The sequence below is a fragment of the Oncorhynchus kisutch genome, linkage group LG15 (assembly GCF_002021735.2).
Source record: "Oncorhynchus kisutch isolate 150728-3 linkage group LG15, Okis_V2, whole genome shotgun sequence".
Taxonomy (NCBI): domain Eukaryota; kingdom Metazoa; phylum Chordata; class Actinopteri; order Salmoniformes; family Salmonidae; genus Oncorhynchus; species Oncorhynchus kisutch.
In genome coordinates, this window is record NC_034188.2 from 54,297,729 (window position 1) to 54,310,280 (window position 12,552).

At 43.6% G+C, this 12,552-nt stretch overlaps 1 protein-coding gene across 2 annotated transcripts in view; it reads left to right on the top strand.

Annotated features, from left to right (window-relative positions):
• Nucleotides 1-12,552, top strand: part of exoc3l2b (exocyst complex component 3-like 2b) — a 41,145-nt gene that overhangs the window by 927 nt on the left and 27,666 nt on the right. The window contains exons 1-3 of one of the 2 annotated variants that reach the window (XM_031790530.1): nt 6,735-6,996; nt 10,813-11,287; nt 11,498-11,724. In XM_031790530.1, the coding sequence (XP_031646390.1) occupies nt 10,833-11,287; nt 11,498-11,724 (682 nt within the window). In that variant the 5' untranslated portion in view covers nt 6,735-6,996; nt 10,813-10,832. Of the gene's footprint in view, nt 1-6,734; nt 6,997-10,812; nt 11,288-11,497; nt 11,725-12,552 lie in introns of those variants that run through there. The other variant, XM_031790529.1, reaches the window with a different exon arrangement.

A 12,552-nucleotide genomic window follows, 5' to 3' on the forward strand; every position in this document is an offset into this window, starting at 1 on the left:
ATCAAAAACGGAAAAATTGGGCGTGCAAAATTATTCAGCCCCCTTAAGTTAATACTTTGTAGCGTCACCTTTTGCTGCGATTACAGCTGTAAGTCGCTTGGGGTATGTCTCTATCAGTTTTGCACATCGAGAGACTGAATTTTTTTCCCATTCCTCCTTGCAAAACAGCTCGAGCTCAGTGAGGTTGGATGGAGAGCATTTGTGAACAGCAGTTTTCAGTTCTTTCCACAGATTCTCGATTGGATTCAGGTCTGGACTTTGACTTGGCCATTCTAACACCTGGATATGTTTATTTTTGAACCATTCCATTGTAGATTTTGCTTTATGTTTTGGATCATTGTCTTGTTGGAAGACAAATCTCCGTCCCAGTCTCAGGTCTTTTGCAGACTCCATCAGGTTTTCTTCCAGAATGGTCCTGTATTTGGCTCCATCCATCTTCCCATTAATTTTAACCATCTTCCCTGTCCCTGCTGAAGAAAAGCAGGCCCAAACCATGATGCTGCCACCACCATGTTTGACAGTGGGGATGGTGTGTTCAGGGTGATGAGCTGTGTTGCTTTTACGCCAAACATAACGTTTTGCATTGTTGCCAAAAAGTTCAATTTTGGTTTCATCTGACCAGAGCACCTTCTTCCACATGTTTGGTATATCTCCCAGGTGGCTTGTGGCAAACTTTAAACAACACTTTTTATGGATATCTTTAAGAAATGGCTTTCTTCTTGCCACTCTTCCATAAAGGCCAGATTTGTGCAATATACGACTGATTGTTGTCCTATGGACAGAGTCTCCCACCTCAGCTGTAGAGGTCTGCAGTTCATCCAGAGTGATCATGGGCCTCTTGACTGCATCTCTGATCAGTCTTCTCCTTGTATGAGCTGAAAGTTTAGAGGGACGGCCAGGTCTTGGTAGATTTGCAGTGGTCTGATACTCCTTCCATTTCAATATTCTCCCTTGCACAGTGCTCCTTGGGATGTTTAAAGCTTTGGAAATCTTTTTGTATCCAAATCCGGCTTTAAACTTCTTCACAACAGTATCTCGGACCTGCCTGGTGTGTTCCTTGTTCTTCATGATGCTCTCTGCGCTTTTAACGGAACTCTGAGACTATCACAGTGCAGGTGCATTTATATGGAGACTTGATTACACACAGGTGGATTGTATTTATCCAATAAATGTCGTTCCACTTCATGATTGTGTCCCACTTGTTGTTGATTCTTCCCCAAAAAATACAGTTTTATATCTTTTATGTTTGAAGCCTGAAATGTGGCAAAAGGTCGCAAAGTTCAAGGGGGCCTAATACTTTCGCAAGGCACTGTATATAAGGTCCCACAGTTTACAGTGCACGTCAGAGCAAAAACCAAGCCATGAGGTCGAAGGGATTGTCAGTAGAGCGCAGAGACAAGATTGTGTCAAGGTACAGATCTGGGGAAGGTTACCAAAAAATGTCTGCAGCATTGAAGGTCCCCAAGAACACAGTGGCCTCCATCATTCTTAAATTGAAGAAGTTTGGAACCACCAAAACTCTTCCAAGAGCTGGCCACCCGGCCAAACTGAGCAATTGGGGGAGAAATGCCTTGGTCAGGGAGGTGACCAAGAACCCGATGGTCACTCTGAAAAGATGAATGGAGTAAAGTACAGAGAGATCCTTGATGAAAACCTACTCCAGAGCGCTCAGGACCTCAGACTGGGGCTCTGGAACATCTAATAGGGTTCACCTTCCAATAGGACAACAACCCTAAGCACACAGCCAAATACAGGTGTGCCAAGCTTGTAGCGTCATACCTAAGCTGTAATCACTGCCAAAAGGTGCTTCAACAAAGTACTGAGTACTTGAGTACTTCAACAAAGTACAAAGTATTTTAATTACATTTGCAATAAATTCTAAAAGTCTGTTTTTGCTTTGTCATTATGGGGTATTTTTGTGTAGATTGATGAAGAGGGGGAAAAATCAATTGAATCAGTTTTAGAATAAGGCTGTAACGTAACATAATGTGGAAAAAGTCAAGGGGTCTGATGACCTTCTGAATGCACTGTACATACAGAGCAGATTTGCTTCACTTTAGTCCTTCTAGAAACAGCCCACATAGTGGACTATCCACAGCTGTTCATCTGTTGGCTGTTTTTATCATGTTTTATGGATGAAATGTGAAGAGTGCAATGTATAATTATTTTTTTACAGAATTTCGTGGGTGACGCTTTAACTTCGGTGCCGTTTTAATCAATGTTTCAATGGTATGAAAGCCTTGTTTGATGCGGTGTAGCACATTTGAATTACACTGACCGCTGACCACATGTCCAGTGTTGAGGGAGTAGCAATCTGATGAGTCATTGATGGTTATCTGAGTGTCCTTCATGGAATCTCTGTTGTCTGTATTGTTTATTCCTGCATGTTCGTGACGCACGCACAGTCACGGGAAAATCTCAATAACCTTTTCTATAAACATTAGAGCGACAATGACAAAGTCTAAAGATGCAACATATGAACAGTAGCTTAATACAAGCCAATGTACAGTGGCCAGTATAAGCCTTCTTGTGAGATGTCTCACAGTGAGGAACCATGCAACCAAGGCCCCCATTAGTCACAGAGGTACACCTAGACAATTACAGTTAGGACAGTTCAAGGGAACAAGACCTGTTGCCACTAAGGATTTCAACATTGAACGATCTCACCAGTACTTCCAAACTTACCATGTAAAAGTTTCTGTCTAGCCTAAGTGATGGTACACGGTGTGGTATAACATAATGCTGTAGTCAGTACAGTAATGCAGTAGATATAGCAGTCACGGTACCTTATGAGAGATAATACAATGTTTCCAGGCTATAAAGTGTGTTAAGTGGATAGCTACACCGTTAAAATGAGTTGCTTTGTAACGCCAAAACTAGTGGCAACTGAGCTGCCACCAACTCTTAAGGAGAATGCCAAGAGTGTGCAAAGCTGTCATCAATGCAAAAGGTGGCTACTTTGAAGAATCTCAAATATTAAATAGATTTAGATTTGTTTCACACTTTTTTGGTTACTACATGATTCCATATGTGTTATTTCATAGTTTTGATGTCTTCACTATTATTCTACAATGTAGAAAATAGTCAAACAAATCAAGAAAAACCCTTGAATGAGTAGATGTGTCCAAACTTTTGACTGGTACTGTTCATTGAGTTTACATTCCAACACGCTCCGAACACCAGATCTCAGCTTAGAGGCATTACTTTTCATGGTTTCATTACACAATCATGGTGTTATGAGTCTTTCTATTTTCACAGTGTACTATGACTAGTAAACAAAAGCAAGCAATACAAACGTGACAAACAAAGAGCAACTTAATTGTCAACAACGAGGCCTGCCAAACTAAGGACATCATGGCCATGTTGCCAAGGTCAGCGGAACCAATATCATGATTACAAAAGAGTTTAACTCAGGAAGGAAAAGCTGAGGCAGAGAGAGAAACATGGGATGTGTGGGAGTATACTGTACATGATTATGTTTGTCACCAAGCCATTACAGCGCACCCTTTGGTGACAAAAATTGTTCTGTGAGATCCTTTTTTATCCTCTTATTCCTACAGTCTACATTACAAATGACTCGCCTGCTGAGTGATAGGCTGGCTACCTTCCTCCTCCGTCCACCTGAATTAGCATTGAATTAGAACACTCTAAACCTCTTCAGGTCAGGGAAACGAGTTTGACGTCTATCCGCTCCCCAGATGGGTGAATCGTGAAGGCAGCAGGATGCTACTTACTGCAGTCAGCGCAAATAAAGGATAACCTTAATTCCTCCTGTGCTGTTGGCTGTGTGTGTTTGAGTGGGACAGGGGACAGATTGATGCACTGAGACTGATGAACCGAGGGCATTCAATAGGGGCCCTTCACTCAGTGAGGGGTGGTAGAGGTGCTCCGAGGGGGCTTCCTGTGGCCCGTGTGGGGCGATCAGTACAGGATGCAGGCAGGCTATGATTGGAGCGCCCCCTGTTGACCCCACACACAGGTGCTGCATTGGGGAATGTTACATAACCATGGCGACAAACAACAAAAATGTTTTTAGCATCTTATAGCTTAATTTATCAGTAGCAAAATGCTACCTGCCCATTTCTGCAGAGTTTGAGAATGTGAAAGTTAACGCAAAAGATGGAACCCTTTTCTAATAACATCATATAATCTTGTTCGTTTAGGAATTCCTCAACCTCAGTGGTAGAACTTCTACAACAAAAAGTATTGAGCAACTAGACCTACCCTCATTCTGTTACCTATCTTCCGCAGTCAGGAAGATGACCTGAAGATAACTCCCTATCTAAAACCAAAATAATAGTACATCTGGCCGTTTAGGATCCAACATGAACCAACAGGTCTGCTGGGGGCCGTTGCGAAACCGTTGAAACGCTGCCAAGGTGGACTGTGGTGACAGCTTGGGGAAAAGGATGGAGAGACAGAGAGAGAATGTTGCACTTAACAATGAAGAAGGCAATATTATGCGTTGCTATTTCCTGTTCCCTAAAGCCTGAAATACACTCCAATTGCAGGCTCCTCCATATAGAAGCCAAGGCACACAGTGGAATAGCCACTCTGTATTCACGGCAGGCTTTAGATGTGCTGCCAGGAGCCATGTTTCCTGTCCCTCTCGCCACCCCCATGGCAATCAACAGGAACAGACCTGACTAGTGATGTGCTCACAGTGCTTCCACTCAGACAGATCCAATCGCTGCTCTGTAATTGATTAGTTCGGTCTGTTTGGGACAGGACGTGCGGGGACTCACTCAATGGAATGCTGAAAAGTGGCAAAGATGATATCTTTCATTCCAACTCTCATCCATGCAGTACTCTCAACCCGTAGACACCAGGCCCGCCATGGAATGAGTTTGACACCCCTGCTGTAGTGTATCTTCATGCAACTCATTGGTCCTGACAAATAAGTTATCGTGCACAATGGTATTCCACGATGACTTGGCACTATGTGAGGTGGGGTAACTGAGTACACAACTGTCCAGAACTGCAGGCCAACTGCCTTAGCCAAGGTGACTGGTGGTGCCTCTCATTATACCGGTTCAGAGTCTGTGTCCAGCGGTGAGTGTTGTGCAAAAAAACACTTATAAGAAACTATTGCTATTCTAAGTGTCCACCAGCTATGGAGAGTAAATATTTGTGATGAATGTGTATTAGACTCTCTGACTTGCCCCCTTGACTTAACCTTGTAGAATGTTAAGATGGTTTTCCAGGTCAGCCAGGCTGAAAGGGTACTCTCCGGGACCATCCTTTGTTTATGCATCAATACATCAGCGGCTAAGCTTTACCCAATTGTTTACCGTACTCTCAGCCTCCCAGGCTCAAACTGATTTCTCAATGTTGATATTGAGTGCCTGAATTGCGAGGGAAACGGGAGTTTATGACGTCTGGGGTGCTTCGTCCAACACGGCTCCCAAACAATGGCGTCCATATTGGCTGCCACAAATGAAATGTATCCCGCCGAGACGCACTCGTACACAACTCCTATTGTCTTTTTGAGAGTGAACTGATTTGTATTTGAGGGACTTCCTCTCAGCGCGTGCTGAGGCCGTTTGTTCTGGACAACTTACAGGCCAGTGAGAGAAGGGCAGAGACAGGGCATTGACCTGTTGAGGGGTGTGCTCCATCCGTTCACAAGGCACAAGGTGAACTTTTACATTCAATCTTAAAGGATCAGCCCTTTTTCTTTCAATTTTTGCCTAAAATGACATACCCAAATCTAACTGCCTGTAGCTCAGGACCTGAAGCAAGGGCATGCATATTCTTGATACCATTTGAAAGGAAACACTTTGACGTTTGTGGAATTGTTTGTAGGGGAATATAAAACATTAGATCTGGTAAGAGATGAGATAATACAAAGAAAAAAACATGTGTTTTTTTGTATTTTTTTGTACCATCCTCTTTGAAATGCAAAAGAAAGGCCATAATGTATTATTCCAGCCCAGACGCAGTTTAGATTTTGGCCACTAGATGGCAGCAGTGAATGTGCAAAGTTTTAGGCTGATCCAATGAACCATTGCATTGCATCAAGACTGCCCAAATGTGCCTAATTGGTTTATTAATACATTTTCAAGTTCATAACTGTGCACTTTCCTCAAACAATTGCATGTTATTCTTTCACTGTAATAGCTACTGTAAATTGGACAGCACAGTTAGATTAACAAGAATTTATGCTTTCTGACAATATCAGTCCTGGTAAATTTTCTTGTCAATTCCAATCTCATGCTAATCACATTAGCCTACGTTAGTTCAACTGTCCAGCGGAGGACCCACCAATCCTGTGGAGGTTTTAATGGACATGTTCTTTTGGAAAAAATATGTGTAGGGAGCCTGTTAGGATTCAATTCTAACTCTATGGCAACACCTATCCTACAATATCCGTTATTGAATATTGCCATCAATGCTCATCATGATAGGTAGGCTTGCATAACACAATAATGTAATGCATAACACATGACATTTCATACGGCATCGCTTTCGTGAATAAACTGTCCACATTCCTAATAAATCATCAGTTGGGATGATTGCCAGAAGCTCATGATATTGGCTGATCCTGGGTCATAATGTGACAGGTATAGTGTAGCACTGTAGCACCTAATTGGAAATTCAAGGGGAATCCCATCTGTGTTTTTTTTCTTCCATTACGCGGATGTATACTATTTTAATGGAAACGCGCGGAAAAGACAGAGTGGCATTACAAGTCTGTAAGATAAAACTTAGGAACTTGATTATAACAGCAACTCTGGAGAACTCAGTCGCACAGTTGTCAATGCTTTTGCGCGATGCCAACGCGACTGCTGCGAGTGACAGCGATAGGCGAGGAGTTCAGAAACCAGCCCACAGAAAATAAAGGGTGGAAGCTTTATGGAACTCTCCGCAGCGCACTGAGCGCAGCAGTCTCTCACCTGACGAGACGACCTTATCTTGGTTTTGACTAGCTCAAGGATTTCACTTTTATTTGTATTTTTGGTTCATGTTTTTAATAAGCGACTAATCATGAATCATGTAAGTAGATTCATCTGTTGTGTGTTTCTCGGATTGTTATTGGATACCCATTATGATTTTGTCACTAATAGACTGACACTGATGACATTGACAAATGGCATTAACCTACAAACAGTAATGTCTAGGGAAATGTGATACATTTAGACGTTGTTAATGTATGAATTCGTTTTCAGTGTTGTTATGTTGTGTATGATGAAACATAAAGTGCTGTATTTTGGGGGGTGTTTAATTGAAAGGTTTTTGCAGAGATCATCTCCGATTTTTAGCATTTGTGTTATATTTTTGTGGCAGTAGGCTATGACAAACTCTGGTCTGGGATTAGCTACAGATTGTAATAATCGACAGTTGAATAATTATTACACATTATCTGGTGTTACAATCTGTAGCTAATTGAGGCATGTGACTCATTCCTGAATCTCTTGAAAATGCTTGAGTTTCTAAAGAGAGTCATGCTCAGGGTTCTGCGTTAGAGACTAACCTGATCAGTTAATAAGTCATATTTATTCTGAGACAACTCAGGCCAAACCTTTGTCGAATATATATGATTTATTAACTCTCTTTATAAACTCAAGTATTTTCAAGAGATTCATGATTTATTCCTCTGTACTCTCAGGAGAACTGAACTCTAAATGAGCTGACTGTGACATATTTTCTTCCTGCAGAAGAACCCCCCCCCACCCCCCCCTTTAGATCTACCCCCCCCCCCCCCCCCCCCCCCCCACCCCCCCTTAGCTCTGCTCACAGCCAGCCCCGTGTCAGTTAACAATTTACTGCCCTAAATATGTTGAAATAAGGGAAGTGTCATGGAAAAAACACAATCTTAGCAGAGGTCTTGTAGGGCACGCACAGCCATTATGTGAACTGTTGCAGCTACTGAGCAATGCTGATATGATAGTGAACTGCTTTGCTTCATCCTTTAACATTATCCTGATGATTGGCAAGGTATTAGAGCTCATTGTTCATAGCCAACACTGAGATTGGAAGCCTTGATTGAGAGGAAATCTGGTCAATCAAGGACGTTGAGGGGCGAAATCACATGTTGATACATTTTACCTCATAGATGAGGATATAATTGAGAGAAAAAAAAACAGCCTTTACAAACTAATCGTACTTACTCATACAGGTATTTCCTATGTTGCTAATATGTTTAATTGGATTCACCGACCCATGTCGCCAGTCTCCATAACACTGTCACTCTCAGAACAGCTTCTGTCCTCAAGGAAAGTTATACAAGACCGTATGTTTTTGGGGCCCTTCCAACAATATTGGGCCTGTCCTCTAACCGCTGCCTTCAGTGAGTGGCCTTAGGCCAGAATGGAGCCGCAGCGGAGCCCCTCATATCTGACACATCTTGACGGTAGGCCTGGCCTCTCTGCAGTAGCCTGATGCCCGCTCTCTCCCTTCTGAAGAGACAAGATGTCTGCAGAGAGGGGACTTTGGACCAAGTGAAGTCTTCAATTACACACTATTGTGTTCAGTTCGACAGTTCAAACGTATTCTAAAATGTTAAATAGCTGAAGGTCAAGCCTGAGTGTAGGCCTATTCAAGACATGAGATTAAATAGTGTTATTTGTTGATATGGCTATAAAAAAAAAACACATTGGCATCATACATATCCAGCCAATCCAGAAGGACATGATGTACAAGCTTTTGAAGTTTATCTGTGTCAAGAGAGATGAGACCCTCGATAGTGTGTGTTAACTTAACAGAGATGTCTGGCCTGGCTGGTGAGTTGTGCTGTTGGCCTGTTGGAGAAGTGGAGAGGAGGGGACCAATGGGAACCTGTCCCTTTTGTCTGCTACTTGGTCCTGGACGAGACAGGAAGTGGAGTTAGTCTGGGAAAGTGGTCCCCGTATCTCCCCCAGTGATCTAACCGCTGCTTTCATAATGGCAGCTCTGATTAGGTTATAATTAGAGCAGGAATTGCAGTGTGGCTTTAGTAGCTGAGTAGATGAGGAGGTGTGGGAGAGCACGGGATAAACAACAGGGAGGGCTGTCCACGGGACCACTTGTTACAGCCGCTCTCATAAGCTTATCAGACATCCGTGTCGCTGGTGTCACCAACTGTCTGCAATGCCACATGCTTACGTAACTCGGGTTGTCAACATCACGTTTCATGTTGATATCTGTGAATTTAGAAAGCCATTGTTCATGAGGCTTTGTGTTGACTACCAAAGGTCAAGGATAGGCCTGGCATTTGCTTTGCAGAACTATTCGGTATCTTTTTTGTTTCCTTGTTGTCACGCCGCTATTTGTGCTTGCTTCTTGTTGTTTGCTCACATGGCTTTTCTGCAAGTCATGACATGGAACCAAATGGACAAGATCTAACTTCATTAGTAAGGGTGTGTAATAACACATTTATAATCCTATTCGATCACATCTATTGGACTCATATAGACATTGTATAGGCTAAGTTCATGTTGTGTAAACAAAAGTGAAAGGGTTCACTGTTATGTAATATCCCTTGCCACAAACCAGTCATCAGTCGTAGCAGTTTTCCTTTGCCCCATGGTTACTTCCCCTCTCTAGACAGGTGGGTTTTTTTCCAAGCCGACGACCTGGTCTAAATAAGTTCAGCTGTGTATGAAGCTCCTATACAATATCACAACTATATCAGTGTAGTTCCCCTGAAGGTTGGCTCTCTGATTGTACATGGACACCTTGAATGCCCCAGCTACCCACATGGAAAAAGCATCCAGAAGCACTGTCATTCTAAAACACTTAGGGACGCTACAAAACAATAGTTCTTCTTTGGGAATTTAAAATGCCATGGCCATAATAATTTGTGTAAAGCCATGCACGTTACTGTGAAACATCATAAATCAAGTCATTTTTTAAAATCTAATATGGAATGTGTTTTAGAATATGCTATATCCCAAGCGTACCATTCATAATGTTTGACTTAGTTTATAGTTTACCCAGAATTCATCAAGGAATTTTTATTCCTTTTTTATAACAAAATCAATACTTTTTATGTTTGTATCGGGTATCAGTAGGAGTAGGAAGGAGACCATTGTAAACTGGTGAGCAGAGGTCTCTTGAGTTTTCAAGTGATCAATTCAGGACTTTCCACTCAAATGTTCTCAGAGGTCACTTTCAATTTCCCCAAAGTAAGGGCACGGAAATAGCGGTCTCCATCATTTTCCCAAAGCTTTTTGAGCACACACATACACATAAGGAGGAAGTGATTCAGCGTTGTCCCTTCCCCTTGTCTCCAGCCGTAAATATCCCAGGGCTCTCGGTGTGGCAGGAAGCCCACGAAGAGGGACAAACATGTTTTATTGAAAAGGGTCAAAGGGCATCAAAGACTGTAGCACATAAACAAGTAGAACAAGGATCTGAAACCTAATAAAATAGGCCCAGATCCTGGACCTCAGCCACATGACCATGATAGCATAGCACATCTATTCACAACCGTCTTCCCACCCAAACGGAAGCAAGGTTGGTGTTTCCATGGTGATTCCTGTTTGGGTGGTAAAGGCAGAAGGTTACCTGTTAATGTTTTATCAGATAGACTCTCTCTTTAAAGATGATTAATGATTGCTGATAACCATCCTGTATCTGAGCTATCCTATTACCCGGCACAAGGGTGGGGCGATAACACTGGGTGAACAGATGACTGTTATCGTAAACTGTATATCTGAGTTACTTTAGTAACTATCCTCGTTAGCTGTATCAGACTAAATCTTATTAGGTAGCCTACTAAAATGAACAAAGAAAGATGTGTGACATACTGTGCTATCAGTTTTATTCAGGTCTCTCTTGGAAGAGGTCCTAAGTAATCATTCCACATCTCTTTCTCTCTCTGTCCCTTAGTTTAAACCCCAAGTGGAAGCATGCCCATCCTCAAGAACCTCCCAGCGCGGCTGAAGGGAGGCAGCAGGGTGAACGGGGAGTTGGAGAACACGCGTGGCGAGCTGATCCTTCGCAAAATGAGCCTGAACCTGAAATCCAGCGCCTTTGAGGAGCCCAGTGGCAATGAGAAATGGGCTCAGGCAAACTCACTCCTGGACGGTGGCGCGCCACGAGACCGTAACCCCTTCGAAGACGAGGAGGATGAGAACGAGGCGAACGAGGAGAGACGTGGCGGGAAGAGTTCGTTCAAGGGCACCCTGGACCGTATCCGAGGCGTCTCCCCACTGAAGACTCTGGGCAAGCTGGGCAAGGGGCTCCGTATGTCAGGCCGCAGTAAGGGCACTGCCACCCCTTCCCCTCAGGGGTCCGTAGCAAGCACCCCCACCTCAGAGAAGAAGAAGAAGGGCCGACGGAGCTCAGAGGGAAGCTTACTCAGGTACAAGAGGTGTAGAGGGAAGCTTACTCAGGTACGAGAGGTGTAGAGGGAAACTTACTCAGGTACGAGAGGTGTAGAGGGAAGCTTACTCAGGTATGAGAGGTGTAGAGAAAAGCTGTTGAGGAGTGGTTTAGTAGAGGATGTTGAGCCCAGCCCACATCTCCTATAACATAACCCCTTAACCCTCAATTCCACCTCTTCTCTGCACAGATTTGCAGGGAAGTGCAGGGAGAGCCTTCGCAAGGAAAGCCTGCCCAACGGGGAGCTGTGCTCAGAGAGCGAGGGGGGCGACTCTTCCAGCCGCCGGCTCTCCTTCATGAAGATGGTGGGCCTGGGTAAGCTGAAGAGGGAGTCTGTGGCAGACCACTCGTCTCATGAAGAGGAGGTGGTGGAGGAGGAAGTGGTGGAGGAGGTGAAGCCAAGGGAGCCCCTCTCAGGTAAGGACAGCCCTCAGTGGAGTACTGGGTTACTAAGGGTCGGCCAGTATGCACTGGGATCCACTCTGAATGATTCCAACGGGGGTCTTATGATGACTGTTGATTGGTAACTGAACCAGTAAGGGTATGCTATCCCCCATTACATTTGAAGAGATAAGATACTGCTAAAATGCATGGAGATCATGGCCGATAATAACCCAAACAGTTAGTTGATAGTCATGGCCAAGGTTTACTTCAGTTCAGCTGAGCATTCCATGTTTCACAGGTCTACCATAAAACAGTGTCAGCCTCCCTTCCAGTGAACAATCAATCCCGTTTATATTCTCCGCAGTGTGCTACTATTTTCACAACAGAGATGATGCTAGGAATGTCTCAATGTCTGGGGCTGTTTTTGGACACTTTGGAAACAATGGGAGAAAGATGTCGCTGGGATAGAGGAGACCAGGTCCAACTAGGCCACGGCTGAGTGACGCGGTCATCCCCATGCAGGAGGACCAACCTAAGGGTTTCCCACAGAGATATTCGATGTAAGATGTGGCATAGAAAAAAAAGCATAGAACTTGATTCCGTGAGTCTGAATTGAATAATCCAGAGCTTAACGTTCGGGATAGCGTGAGTGCACTCGGTAATGGTGTACCACCATGTTAGCATGGCTAGAGATCAGCTTTCATGTTTAATACCAACAGGATGTGCCTGTCTCTCTGTGTGAAGAGTAAAGGTAAGGCTAAAAGTGGTAGCAACAGCCCCATTTAAAAAAAAAAAGTTTTATAAAGAATGTACAAGTCCTTTTAACCAGCTTCACCAACAGCACATAGAAACTGCTGAGAG